This window comes from Prenolepis imparis, unplaced genomic scaffold, assembly GCF_030444845.1.
Source record: "Prenolepis imparis isolate NDT839.2.m4 unplaced genomic scaffold, iyPreImpa1.0 SCAF_15, whole genome shotgun sequence".
Taxonomy (NCBI): domain Eukaryota; kingdom Metazoa; phylum Arthropoda; class Insecta; order Hymenoptera; family Formicidae; genus Prenolepis; species Prenolepis imparis.
The window spans coordinates 1,284,893-1,300,321 of record NW_028141173.1 but is presented as its reverse complement, the minus strand read 5'-3'; the positions used below and the strand labels follow the sequence as shown (position 1 = coordinate 1,300,321).

General features: G+C 31.3%; 1 protein-coding gene and 1 long non-coding RNA gene across 10 annotated transcripts in view; one reads left to right on the top strand and one right to left on the bottom strand.

Annotated features, from left to right (window-relative positions):
* Nucleotides 1-15,429, top strand: part of LOC145946369 (uncharacterized) — a 114,871-nt gene that overhangs the window by 67,514 nt on the left and 31,928 nt on the right. The window lies entirely within an intron of this gene.
* Nucleotides 730-11,702, bottom strand: LOC145946352 (facilitated trehalose transporter Tret1). Of its 9 annotated transcripts, XM_083055968.1 has the most exons (7): nt 11,538-11,702; nt 11,017-11,187; nt 10,117-10,403; nt 3,707-3,903; nt 2,858-3,271; nt 2,180-2,757; nt 730-1,915 (listed from the first exon to the last, which is right to left on the bottom strand). In XM_083055968.1, exons 3-7 carry the CDS (start codon nt 10,149-10,151, stop codon nt 1,589-1,591), a joined length of 1,551 nt encoding a protein of 516 aa, XP_082912094.1. In that variant the 5' UTR covers nt 10,152-10,403; nt 11,017-11,187; nt 11,538-11,702; the 3' UTR covers nt 730-1,588. The 9 variants fall into 9 exon arrangements, with proteins under 9 accessions (XP_082912094.1, XP_082912090.1, XP_082912091.1 ...); XM_083055964.1 differs by having other exon boundaries at nt 11,017-11,702; XM_083055965.1 differs by having other exon boundaries at nt 10,117-10,400; nt 11,017-11,702.

Here is a 15,429-nt window from a genome sequence, read left to right as displayed (position 1 = left end):
TCTCTCTCTCTCTATCTCTGGAAAAAAAATTAATTCAACTTTGTTCAAGTCACACACAAGGATTTAATCTGTCTGTGATCTGTGATATTAAAAGTAAACAATTTTGTTAAAAGCAAATTGACTAATAAAAGGATCTGTCTTTAAAATATGCCATTAGAATCTGTATGGATATACATATAGGTATCTGTATCTTAATATATGTATATAAGCAGAGTATATCATTCAACTATATTTACTGAGAAGTTAATAATAATGATATAAATCTATAAATCTGTCTGTAGATAAAGACAACCACGTCTTCCATCTACAGCAAAACCGAAGAACCACGAGTTCTTCCCCTTTCTGTTGGTTATTGCTATTGTTCCTTATTAATTATATTCTAATTTTTATTTTAAAATTTGAAATAATATCTTGGAGTAAATGACAAAATAATCTCGGGTTATTTTTCATTTATTCTATTTATGCAAGAAACAAATTTTTTAAGAATATTTTTTATTATTTTTAATTGATTTATCTAAATTAAAATAATGAAATAATAAATAAAGTAATAAAAAAATTTAAGTATGTGAAATATTTAAAAAAGATTTAGGAATGGATTATTTTTTAATTTACTAATTTATAAAACATATAAATTATATAACAATCCCTTTATTATGTAATTATAAAAAACCATAAAAAATAATACATACAACATTTCGTTTTGTTAAAATTATATTTTGTTCAAAATTCGTCTCTTTGTAGAGAATGCATAAATAAATTATTGAGTTCATAAAGAAATATAATAGAAAACATAATTTTACGATTTATCGAAATATATACTAATCTTTCATGTTTAGTATTAAAATCACAGATGAACAATATATATAATAATTATATTTTTTTAGTACAGTGAAAGCTTATTTCTCCTTACAATCAGACCTTACACATCTTTATTTTTCTCTATTAACTTTATATATCTATTATAATTTTAATAAAATACATATGTAAATTTTTGCGAAATAAAGAGCTTCTATAAGCAAGCTTCTATAACAAATCTTAATCTTTTTCTCAAGCATTTCACTATTAATCGAGTGTTAGGAACGCTCTATGGCAGTTGCAATTCCTTTTTATGAAATAAATAAGACTGCTAATCCTAACATTCTTTAATACATCACTGTCACTTCAATTTGTTCGCAGAAATCTCTTTAAGAAAATCGCATAATTTACACGTCTAATCATATAACTTTCTTTTTTTCGCTATATTATTTTTCAATCAATCAATCTTTATATCTATTATCTTTTCTTTGAATCGCATTACATTACTCATCGAACAGCTTTTTTTACGATATAATTCCTTTCCTCGTTTGCATTACAGCAAAAAATAAACCGTATATGCATTTAATTACACATGTTAAATTGTTTGCATTCAATCATCATCCAAGATTATGTAAAACTCTGTTAAAATAGTGGAATTTACGCTTTATGTAACTCATCATCTATGTGATCTTTAACAGAGAATATTCGAAATAATTTCAATAATTTCCGCGAAGAGCAAGATATGTATATATGCGAAGTGTGCAATATTCAATTATCAATTTGATTTGCGAGTCTACAATTTACTCTCGATATTTTCATCGTGTACGATCGCCCGATTCGCGGTCGCCCATTTCTCCTTGATGACGTGCTGCTCCTTTCTAGGTCGATTCTTTAAATTCTGTGTACCGGCGAAATGTTCCTCGATTTCCCTCAAGGTTCTATTCTCGGTCTCGGGTAGCATCATGTATAAGAAGCACAGGCCGGCCAAGTTGATCAGAGAATAGAAAATAAACGTTCCGGATAGCGATATGCCGTTCATCATGTAGAGGAAGGTTTTATTCGAGATTGATGATAAGATGTAGCCGACCATACCGGAAGCACCGGTTGCGCTGCTACGTACCTATATTTTGATAAATTTCAAAATTATTCGCCAAACACAAAGATGAATCAATAATGCGGTATAAGAAATAAGCGCAGTCTAGATATGTTTAAATTCAATGAAAATTAATTTTATTGGTAAATTATTTTTAATTTATTTTAATTTAATTTATATTTATATTTAATTTATATTAATTTAAACAAGTTAAAATAAAAACAGATTTAAATAAAGATTTATATGAGATCAATAAGATGAAAATTGCTAAGGAAGAGACATCGCACGCACCTCGACCGGGTACACTTCGCCTATCAGTACCCAAGGCAACAATCTGATTCCGAAGTTTGATATGAAAGCGGCGCTAATCATGAGAGTAGTCGGCAACCAGCTGTATCTTACTCCGTCCAAATAATCGGCGTCGTTCAGATAACCGTAGACAGCGGTAATGAAGAAACACAGACCGGTCCCGCTGACTGATACAAAGGATAGCTTGCGTTTTCCCAAGAAATGGATCACCGCTACGCAGACTATGGTGCCGACCAATTGAGCGACGCCCAGAAACACCGTGGCCGTGTATTTGTCGATCGGTGCCTTGAGTTTCGCGAATATAACGACGGCGAACGTCTGCAGGGTTGAAGCGCCGCCGAAACTGCTGATGAAGAAGGCCGCGCTCACCAAGATGAATGGTAGATAGAACGTGCGTTTAGTATAGGCTCGCCAGGCTTCTCTTTTGTCGGAATTTGTGTTGTCGACCGGCTTCTGGACCGTCTCGCAGATCGTCTGAAACTCGCTCTGTACCTGCGACGGACTCGCCCAACCTCGTAACCAGCAGAGAGCGCGTTCCGATTCCGCGAAACGACCCTTAGCTGCAAGAAACCAGTGTGCGAAATTAGTTTGAATTGGTTAATAAATATTTTAAAAAATAATTTAACAATCTTTACATAAATAATTTGTTTGTGTGATCACCTGCGAGCCAGTGCGGGCTCTCGGGCACCAAGGACAAAACGAGGAAACAGATTATCGGATAAATCAAGTTGATGATCGCCACCGTTCTCCAATGAGCTAGACTACCGCTCAACATTTGCGTGAAGACACCCAGGATGACTGACATCGAGGAGGTCGCGGACAGCATTCCGCGCAAATTAGGCTGAGTCACTTCGGCGACATAAGTCAGGACCGGCGCTTCCAAGAAGCCACCCGTCAGGCCTGTCATTGCGAGCGCGGTAAACAACATCCCTGGATTACTAGAATAATGAAATATCAGCCAGGCAATCACGAATGGTATATTCGTCAACATCATCGTTCGCTTCCTGCCCAAATACTGCGACAGCGGTCCGCTCACGAGACAACCGATCGGCACGAGAAACAAGTTCAAACTGCCTGTGGAAAGGAACATATTAATAATAGAAAAAATATAAACGAAATGATAAAATTACTTATTAAATAAATTTATTATATATGAAAATTTAAATTTTAATAAACTAATTTTAATAATTAAATATGATTACATATAATAAAAAATTTATGTATAATAATTAAATGTAAAAATGTAAATTAAAATAATTTAAACATATCTAATAGCATCGATGTGATTTATAATATATATATTATGATATACATATATATACAAATCATTTTAATATTAATGACTATTGACAAAAATTTTAATTGATATGAATTTAAATTACGATAAATTTATTTTGTAAAAAAACAAAATAAGATTTTTTAAAATTCTGTATCTTTATTTTGAAGGAAGAACTCTTTGAAAAATTCTACATTATTCTCAGCATTGTATTTATATAAACAGATTCTTACTAATCCACGTTAATTCTTCTGTAGTAACTTTGATCTCTGAATCTTCCCTCTGTAACGCTGGAATAAGAATAGTCGCGAATCCTAAGGTTGAACCGAAGGTGATCAGGAGTAAATTTTTGGCACCTACGGCGCAGCATTGTGGTATTGCTTGTCGAAGTTTGGAATTGTACACCACTTCGACCGATTTGTCATCATTCCTAAAGTGCAGATAAGGAAAGGAGCATATAATTATAATGTACGTTCTGATAAAAAAAGAGCGTAATAATGATATAATTATATTTAGAATCGATATTTGCAATATCTCCTTAACACACAGGGATTAATCATAATTATTAAATCAATAAATTTTTGGAATTTTTTTAACACGTATATTAAATTATTGATTATTTGTATCTTTATTTTGCTATAATATTTTTTAAAATCTTTTTTTTTCAAGATTTTAAAAATATATACATTTCTTATAATTATATTTAAGTTCTCGTAAGAACATTAATTTTGATATTGAAGTACAGATTTTTTAAAATTATAACAATAGCTCATCAATTATTCAGATGAAATTTTGAGAGAAAGAAAGGGAGAGAGAGAAGAGAGAGAGAGAGAGAAAAAAGACATGTTAGTGTATGTAATAGTGTATAGAATAATTTATAAAACATGAAATAATTGTAAGTTCTTAATAGAAGATATATCTAGATTTAATATTTATAATAAATAACTTGTGAAGACGATGACTGCTCGTGCTCTAAAAAAAGTATCATAATAATAGATTTCGTTTCTCGTAGAAGATTAATAACGGCAAAATTATTCATTGATAAAGGAATGTAATAATTTCATTGTTTCGAAAGTTTCTCTATATAAATTTTCAGATATTAATTCCATCGTTTCAATATCGACGTAATTTTTTCGTTTAAAATTACTGTTCTTTAAAACTATTTGGCGCTACAGTAAGCCTTAGAAAACTTAGCATATTTTAAAGGTCTTTAAAAGTTTACGTGTACCGCATTTATATATATATAACTCTCAATCAGTCAAATAAATGATCTTAAATAGACTTTACATAACTCACAATCAGTAGTCGAAATAGAAGTCTTACAAATCCGTAATGTCAAATGAACTCATTTGCTAGACGATTAAACACGCATATATAATTAATTGGAGACAAAAAAAAGCTGTAAGAAATTATCTTATAAAAGATATATATTGCTATTATAAATTAGAGCAGTATCGATTATGCGATTAATATATAATATGATAAATCTATAATAACAAGAAACATATACATATATATAATAAATTATTTTAGAATACATTATCACATTTTGAATACTATAAATAAAGATAGAAGTTAATTACATGCAGACTCGATATATATCGAATCGATGTAGAATAGAGACAACAACATGATGCTTCGTGTATTGAGAAAAGTACGCGAGCTCAGTGAAACGCAACCTCTCTACCTTGCTAAAGCATAACTGACGATCCATTTACAAAGCCTTTCACTTGATGTAATCGCATTGCTTTCGGCGACAATCTCTACAGCGGATCTGAGATTCAATTATTCGCGTAACGGCCTACAATAATCCCTGAATTTACACGTATTAAAAGAAAGAAATTTAAATTTGCCGTAAGCTGTTTCTATACATCAATGAACAATTTATCAATTTTTCAATAGAGTTATTTTTGAGATATCATTAATCATTGACAATCAATCGAGAACTGCAATTTTATGTTGATATTTTTATATTTCTTAAATTTTACATTTCTTTGCATATAATATTTATTTATTAAAAGTAAAAAATTTTAAAAAATTTGACAGCAAAAAAAACGAGGAATCGTTGATTCTTTTATTACGCGACATTTTAGTACATTTGCCTTTACTTTGTTAATTATTTCATTAAAAAAATACAGCTTTAATATACCTAATGCTAAATTATAATTCAAAAGATATCTGTGAAAAATGTGAATAGTATTGAATATTATGAAATTATTTACATAAATTTATAAATAAAGGAAGGATATCGTTTACTATAAATGATAACATCTCTCTATGATTAAGAAATTAAAATAAATTAAATAATTCGATAATCGCCGATAAGAGCGCGTTCGTGAAAAATGACAAACCTTATTTACGATGATTTACATGTTACATTGCACAAACGTTAAAGAATACGCGTGATGATTACATAAACCCGATGACGATTGAGGCGCCTTTTGTGTCCAATCATGTCAGTTTAAAACCGCTAGGCATCACACGAAGTAGGCGAACAATACAACGATTAGTGTGAATAGATTATTTACGCAAGGTCGCGGTAAAACGCGAATATAAGCATTCCCTTCCTAATCTTTCTCTCGCGAGCGCATCTGTACTTTGCGGTATTCTCTCTCTTTTTTTCCCGTCTATAGTAAGTCATGGATTCGCGATGTACAACGACTTTAGGCTTTTAAGTAAGGCACGTCGCTTGCGGGTGCGTGCCATTGCCTCATTCTGAATGAAACGAGCCCGGCGATGATGTAACACGGCCAATCATGTAACGCAATCTCAATTTGCCACCTGTGCGGACATATAAACGTGCTTGTTTGCCTTTTCTCGCGTGTACTCACGCATTTTTACTGTCCCTCTCTCTACCCCAAGGGACCTCTCTTATTTATACATAGAAAGTACAGAGAGAATTTTCTCTTAGAATTTACTCTGAAAATCATGGTAATCGTGGGACAGTATGATATGAAAAGAATTTTATGAGAATTTCTCTGATTAATATTTAAATAATATCTATCACAATAAAATATGAAATATGTTTGATTAATTTTATCATGCAGTAGAATTAATCAAACATGTTTTATATTTTATTGTGATAGATATTATTATTTTTATCGTGATAAATATTAATCAGAGAAATTCTCATAAAATTCTTTCTATATGTCCCACGATTACATTGATTTTCAGGATAAATTCTAAGAGAAAATTCTCTCCGTGTAAGAATGCGTAGATTTTACAAAATACAAGTATGTCTGTGAGATGTGAACATGTTTTGCAAACGCGCGCTTTCTTCAACAGTTTATTTATAGCGATTACCTCAGATTGATGATTAGTTTTGTTCGCAATTTCTCTTAATTTTTATGCATTAAATATTTTTGAGCAAATTAAATTAAAATTCTGTTTGGAAAATAAACGCGCAGACGAGTTTAGTACGATTTTAAAAATTCGTCACTTAGTTATATAACATATTTTTAATCGGACGCTCTTTACGCGTTGAAGGATTTATTAACCGGTACTTGATGATGTTTAACGTGCAATCAAACTCGGATGCGCTTAAGATGTGCCAATCGAGTGTCCTTCGTACGTCGCATCGACTTTAATCGACTCTTCACTTCTGTAGGATATTAATTATCCAACGACATTAATTGCCGAGAAAGAAACAGATTTTATTTGATAATTATCCTTATAAGAAATGATCATTCGCGAGCCATTCGATTCTCGGACATTGAGTTATTAGGTTTCGCCATTATTTCGCTGTTTATTTTGTTATAATAATAGACGTTAAAATATGATGGAATCTCTGTTATTCGAATTTTTATTATATTTGCATGTTTTACCGTTTCCACAAACTTTCAAAAGAAAATGTGCGTCCTGAAGTATTCGTGACGTTAGATAAATGATCGGAAAATTCGTTTAGAACCGAATGTTTAATATCTCTCCTCATTAATTTGAATAAATCACCAAAACTCTATTGTATAATATTTTTAATATATATTCGCGAAATTTTTTTTTCACTAGGAAAACTCGATCTGCAAAGTTTATACATCTAGAAATTCCTGGAACATTTATGGCGTAAGAAATATCGCGAAATACGTGCAGAGAATATCTCACGTTGCTCGCATCTTTCATTTTCTTTTTTTTTTCGTAGATAAACTCTATAATCTTTCTATTATCGGACAGTTACAGTTCCTTACGTGATGTCTGTTCGTCAAAAACGAAGAAAGATACGTGTCATAGTCATTCTTACCATTGACATATAAGTAGTGTCGTTATGCACTTACGTCATTACGTGTGTCGCACAATAATTGAGCCAAATCCGCAGAAGAGCTCTTTTCCGGGCTTTTCGAACGCGCTGCACTAAATGAATGCGTCGTGACAATTGTCGGACGTTGCTTAACAGTGTCGATGAAACAATTATTATATTAATGAGATTTCTCGTCGTCGCACCTGATCGAATGCAAAAAAGCTTCATCTCGCAGGCACGGTGTCCCTGATTGACGTAGAGAGTATTAACGAGTCTCGACCCACAAAAGCGGCATTAATGCAATAAGATTGTCGGCCAGTGACCCAAATGGCAGGTATTATTGTCTCTCTATTGCAATTAACCATCTTTAATTGATAGCGCGTTACTAGAATTGTATTAATATTGAGATTACATAGTTCGTTCACTAGATTATTTACATTTTCGTTATCTAATCTATGTTTTATAATAAACAAATCATGTTTCTCTGAATTTTATTCATCGGTCATTCATTACGAAGCAATTAAAAAAAAAAAATTAAAATGAACAATTAGTAGAAATATAGTAATTTGTTCAACGATCTTACGGCCAGAATGAAAGAGTTAAAATTTCAAAAATGTTCTTTATTGAAAAAGTTTTTTTTGCAATAATGTTAAACTTGTACGATAATATTTTTTGCTTTTAATTTTGCACTTTAATAGTACTAATAATAAGTTTAAGAATGATATGTGTAATGTATTCGGTTGTGACTCGCGCTTTTATTCTTTCGACAAAATATTGTATATATGTTACGTAAGTATATAATGACGGAATAATATATGTGAACAAAAAAGAGAAAATTGTTAGGGATTATGCGATTGAGAATTCAATAATATCTCACTTCCTGCAATTTTCTTTAATATCCCTACAGTTTCACCGACTAGCTGTAAACTTATTCGCGGAGATAATCCTTTCTGATATAGTCAATCAACAAAAATAAAAATACATATGTTTATTACGAACATGATATAAACGCGGCCATAAAATTTTAATTATAAACTTTAATGAATCGCGGATATAAACTGACATATGTACATAATTCAAGGAGTTCACGAAAGATGCAACAATTATTTGCATTGCTTTTTTTCAATTTATTAATATTTACTGTTCTTATTACTATTCTAATTTTTTATATTTTTAAATTAATTAATTATTAATCAGATTATTATATCAATTCGATGAAAAAGAATTACCAGAGTTTCAGATGAAACTGAATGGAACAAACAATAAAGAGTAGACAATAATTCGTGATTAATATTATATAATAATGAATTCTATTGAAAATTATCAATATTATATTTAAATCAACACAGATTTCGGATAATTCTTACGCAAAAATATATGTTGAGCAAAGATAAAATTAGGGATAGTAATATTTTGTGTTAATTTCCTTTGTATAATATATGTATATATTTAATTTTGTGAAATCATAATCTGCTGTGCAACGCTAGGAAGTTTAATTTTGTGAAAACCGGCAAAATTATGTCATTAACGTGTTTCTCTGTTCACGGAGTTGGCCTCGGAATGTATAGTAGATGCCACATTGATGTCTTGTGCACTTCGAATTTTTAATTCTTTACATCCGTTATTTCGAGGTCGATTAATCTTATATACATTTGCGATAGAGAACTGGTTGTGAAAGTTGATAAACCGACATTTTGATTGATCTATTCGAGAGAGCGATTTATTTTTATTTGCAGCTTATTAAAGCCGCGAGTTTCTTACGCATATATCCTGAGTATTTGCATTAATTAAAACATCCTCGATTAATACGAATTAGTTGAGCTAGGCAATACGAGTAAGATCTAACGCATTATTTAGCGTATCAATAAATTTTTAGAAACAAATTTTTATGTCTTGGAGAAATACCGTTTAACAAAAAAAGCAATATACTTTATTCAATTAGATGTAAACTTATAATTTTTTTTCTAAATAAGTAATAGCAAAGAATTTCTATTTCAGTTGAGATCTTACAATTACAGATTATCCTCGAAATCTAACACAATTCTATAAGCCAAGATCAGTGCATTATAAATGCCATTTTTAGAAACTTTGCACGTAAAAAAATAATAAAATTGTCCTTCTCTCTTCTATTTTACAGATCAAATTTATTATTTAGAAAAAAATATAATGTTTTTCTGAAGATTTTCACTCATGATACTTACAGTTTCTTTTACGAGGAGGCTTGAGTCTCGTAAAAGGATGATTTATTATAACTATTCACGAGCAAAAAGAATAAGTTTTTTTTAACAATATTCTTTTCATACGAGAAAGAATTTCGCAGCGATGTTGCGGTTGTCTAAGAGAATATTTGTTCGGAATTTCTTACGAGTCGTTCGCATGCAAAATACAAAATACAAAATATGTTAAACGAACCTCTTTCCGTTTTCCACGCAATCGGACGCTGCCATCTCGATCTTGCGATTCAATCTTCGGATCTTTAGAGCACGTGAGTCGTTTGCGGTTTCACGCGTAACAGATTCTCCGTTGTATATCGAAGGACGATGGTGTCAGTACTAGGATGACCTTCTTCCGAAACAGAACAATGGCCGCATTCAGCAGATTCAATTGCTAAGTAGCAATTGAACGTGATTAGTTTCTACTTTCAGATCCAGCCAATTAGCATCGAATGACATCGGAAAATCGCTCAACTGTTGAATCTGCTGAATGCGATGCCAATGTAAAATTAGATTCTTGTATAAAGTCACCGATTTCGATTTCCTTGACATACAAGATACGACGCGAGAGAAGAATTGAAAACAGTTAGGGAGAAGAAAAGAATCGCAATAAGCTCCGAGTTGTGTACGAACGGATTTGCATTCACTAGGAATCGGAAGAATTTACGCGAGCCGATTATATGTGCTCAGTCTGTTGTTGTAGCTTCCATATCTATATTTACATGTGATAAGCGTGCGATTTTGAAATGTGTACGAAAGTGTAATTTGCACACAAATGACACGCTAGAGGCAAAGAAGTAGCTAAGTCAAGAAACATGAATGGAAATTTATTCTGCGGATTTGTGTGTAATCTTCGCAATAAAATTTCCAGTGTAGAGCAGATGATTTGTTATTGATTTTTTCTAAATTTATTTATTTGATTTATTTTATTTGATTAATTTTATTAATATGTTTGAAATATATAAATACATCTCAAAAAATTTATAGATGGTTTCTCGAATCATCGCGCTTTGTATCCGTAAACAAAATTAATGAATTGCAATATATTATATCAAGATATCTGATCTTATATAGAGAACGAATTTCTCTTTATATGTACCTTGATACATCTATAATACTTGTAATACAGGATTCTTTCGCTCGGGACAAGTTTAGTTGTGCGATTCTCGTGTCCGATTGCGAGCGTCCTGGGAGAAGGTATTAACAATTCTTTCGAAGCTTCTTCTACTTCGCGGAAAAAATTAATCAGCTTTCTTGCAATTTCATGACGCTTAAAACAGAATCAATTTCTTTTTTATAGCGTTACTTCATTTTGAATTCAAGCGTCTCAAGTCAATTATTGCGCTACAAACGTCACGATATAATTACAACAGCTTCCTCGTTAAAAATTAACTTATAATTCTGTCTAAAAAATTTATGAAAGATTGCTTTCGCCAAAGACACTCCCACTTTTTTCTTCTATTCCCGTTTATTTAAATCTTTAATAAGAAAATCTTTCTCGCAGTGGCGTGGCGATAGATCCTAAAAGTCTCTTTCTAGATTGTTTCTGTTTTCAAAACTAATCTCTCTTGCATTACGATTCAGAAGCGCGAAAAAGAGAGAAAAATTGAAATTATTCACTGAGAGAACTCTGCGGTATCTCGTCGCGGAACGAGAAATATTTATGTCGCTCGCAGAGAAAAATTCCGAGGAGAAATCACGTCCTGTGGACGTGTGGAAAACGTCTGAAAGTCCAAAGATAGCGAGGAAGAGATCGCCGGTCTACATATTAGATCGGGACGTCGCGACGGACTAAACGTCGCGCGACGCGAAAACCGCGAGCAAGCTGTACTTTCGATTTTGTGAGCTCCCTCCTTCGACATCTACCTTCCCCGTCCTCCTAACGGAGGCAAATCGGTACATGTACGTGCTCATATGACCTCTTCTTTTCCCTTCTCTCGCCACCGGTCATTTTGTCATAATTATATCCGCTGTACACGCGACGAGCGGTTGTCAGGACAATGTAAGAGGATTGAGCGATCGGTAGGCTCTCCCGTTTAAAGAACTTCAATGTTATAAAATTCATTTGTGAAAAAAAAAGATTGTCAAATCTTTCTCTTAAATTGTGTAAATGACAATCACAAGATATTTAATTTAGAAAAATATATTTTTATACTTATTGTTACAACAATATAGATCGATTATAAAATCGTTATAAGCTACGAATATCTTCATAGAGAAAGATCGTCTCAAGTTTTTCGAAATTGATATAATTACGGAGAGTTTAATATTTTGCATGTAAGAACTGTAAGTGTACTTATTACAACTTGCATAATCACATAAATTTTATTGCGCAAATTATAACAATATATTCGCCGCGTTCTTTTTTCTAACGATTAATGCATTTATTTGCATCTAGCAATAACAAGTATGATAGACTTCTAATTTATTTTGAATCACATCGTTTATTGCTTTATATGGGATTCAATCAAATTTATATGAGATATCACTTTTTCACTTTAATTTGCATGTATCTTACATGAAATGCAGAATTTGTTTTATATGACTTGTCACGTAATGATTTTATTTACGCACCAATGTTACGCAAATATTATCTGCTTGATTTTTTAAACGTTATCTGAAATAAGAGTTATTAAAAATATTTGAACATATCATTAAAGAGTTTTGAAATCATCGCATCCGTGCATGTAGATAAATTCTATGTAACTTTATATTTGTATTTTTTTTTGCGAAGAAGTTCCTTGCGAGATTAATTGTATATTTATTAATTATATTAATTATTTCATATCTATGCTTATAAATATTAAAGATAAATATTAAAGAGTAAATATTTAATTAAACATGTCAGAAATAAAAAATATGAATGTATAGCGTCCATATATGTGTATAACATAGATAAGAAATAATTATTTTGAATCTTGCAACTTTGTGCAGCAATAGAAATAAAAAAAATAGATTTTTTAAATCTGATTATCTTAATACAATATTTTCTGAATATGCTTTCTTTGAATATGCTTTTCTTAATGAGAAGTTACAATTGAATATATAAACATTGAACATTGATAGATATAACACATCGGCACGTGGTACCGTTACGAAACGATAATAATATGCCGCTACGTGTCCCACATTGTATACTGTTCTTCGCAATTGACGGTAATATGTTTGAAAATCCTTCTAGGAAACATTTTTGTGTTATTATTTCGACGTTAATAAAAAAGTCGATTACAGATAAAAAAATTTCACATTAATTATTTTTAACCATTACTTCTATACTTCATTAATTAGTTTTGTTCTATCGCTATTTCTGTTGTCTTTTCGTTTCACATATAGGATTAATAACTTGTAATCGTATGACTGTATGTTATTGTTCTTTTTATGTTTTGTTTTTATTTTAAATTAAAATTTTTAAAATGTTTTAAATATTTCATCGGTATATAGAGTGGTCAGGTAACCAATATTCATTTCACAATCAGTGAGATCAATTTTCAATACAATGTGAGCTGAATATCTGTTCGTGTTTATTGTCTCGAATAAACACAAAGATCATTTTTCAATATATTAATCGAAATACGAAGCTGCCGAAAATACTTCTTTCTTGCTTACATGTTTCACATTACTGTTATAATGGAGTAAGCAAAAACTCATAATATATTAGTAATCACAAATCATATATTTCACCAGAAATTTAAGCAATTGACGCATTTTTTTCACAAACGTATAACAGAAAATAAACCGCATTTAATTACACACGTTAGTTGATTGATTCAATTATCATTCAAGATCATATAAAACTCTGTTAAAGAAAGTGGAATTACGCTTTGCATAACTCATCATCTATGTGATCTTTAACAGAGAATACTCGAAATAATTTCAATAATTTCAGCGAAGAGCAAAATATATCCGAAATGGAATATTCAATTATTAATTCGATTTGCGAATCTACCATCTACTCTCTATATCTGCTCCATTAGCTTCAATCTGTTTCTATTTGATAAGCGTGCGATTTTGAAAAGTGTATGGAAGTGTAATTTATACATAAATGACACACTAGAGGTAAAGAAATAGCTAAGTCAATAAACATTAATGAAAATTTACTAATTTATTCTACGGATTTGTGTCATCTACTCCAGAATTTTTTTGGCGCGTTTTAAATAACTGAAAATTAAAATTTTTAATCCGCGGATCCCATACGGCGCGGATTTATTTTACGTTTATTAGACCAAAAAGGTAGTACGCTGGTATGGTGATGGTACCATCATAATGTGCAGGCAATGTACTGTTGAAATATATGAAAGATTAATTTTTGGCTCGTTTTAAAATATTGAAAATTAATATTTTTTACCCGCGAATCCCATACGGCGCGGATTCATTTTACGTATATTAGACCAAAAAGGTAGTACGCTGGTATGTTGATGGTACCAAAATAATCTGCAAACAATACACTATTGAAACTTATATACGATTAATTTTTGGCTCGTTTCAAAATATAGAAAACTAATATTTTTAAGCCGCTGATCCCATACGGCGCACAATTAGATTACGTATATTATACTTAAAAGTTTGTAGGCTGGTATGCTGATGGTACCATCAAAATGTGCAGACAATGTACAGATAAAATATATGAAAGATTAATTTTTGGCTCGCTTTAAAATATTGAAAATTAATATTTTTAAACCGCGGAACCCATACGGCGCACAATTATATTACGTATATTACATCAAAAAGTTTGTAGGCTGGTATGGTGATGGTACCATCATAATGTGCAGGCAATGTACTGTTGAAATATGTAAACTAATAATTTTTGGCGCGTTTTAAATAACTGAAAATTAAAATTTTTAATCCGCGGATCCCATACGGCGCGGATTTATTTTACGTTTATTAGACCAAAAAGGTAGTACGCTGGTATGGTGATGGTACCATCATAATGTGCAGGCAATGTACTGTTGAAATATATGAAAGATTAATTTTTGGCTCGTTTTAAAATATTGAAAATTAATATTTTTTACCCGCGAATCCCATACGGCGCGGATTCATTTTACGTATATTAGACCAAAAAGGTAGTACGCTGGTATGTTGATGGTACCAAAATAATCTGCAAACAATACACTATTGAAACTTATATACGATTAATTTTTGGCTCGTTTCAAAATATAGAAAACTAATATTTTTAAGCCGCTGATCCCATACGGCGCACAATTAGATTACGTATATTATACTTAAAAGTTTGTAGGCTGGTATGCTGATGGTACCATCAAAATGTGCAGACAATGTACAGATAAAATATATGAAAGATTAATTTTTGGCTCGCTTTAAAATATTGAAAATTAATATTTTTAAACCGCGGAACCCATACGGCGCACAATTATATTACGTATATTACATCAAAAAGTTTGTAGGCTGGTATGGTGATGGTACCATCATAATGTGCAGGCAATGTACTGTTGAAATATGTAAACTAATAATTTTTGGCGCGTTTTAAATAACTGAAAATTAAAATTTTTAATCCGCG

Coding starts and splice junctions, on each gene's coding strand:
- LOC145946352 (XM_083055964.1), bottom strand. CDS start 10,151: ATGGCAGCGTCCGATTGCGTGGAAAACGGAAAGAG. Junction 3,272..3,706: donor AGAAGAATTAACGTGGATTA/GTAAGAATCTGT, acceptor TCCTTTCCACAG/GCAGTTTGAACTTGTTTCTC. Junction 2,758..2,857: donor GAGCCCGCACTGGCTCGCAG/GTGATCACACAA, acceptor GGTTTCTTGCAG/CTAAGGGTCGTTTCGCGGAA.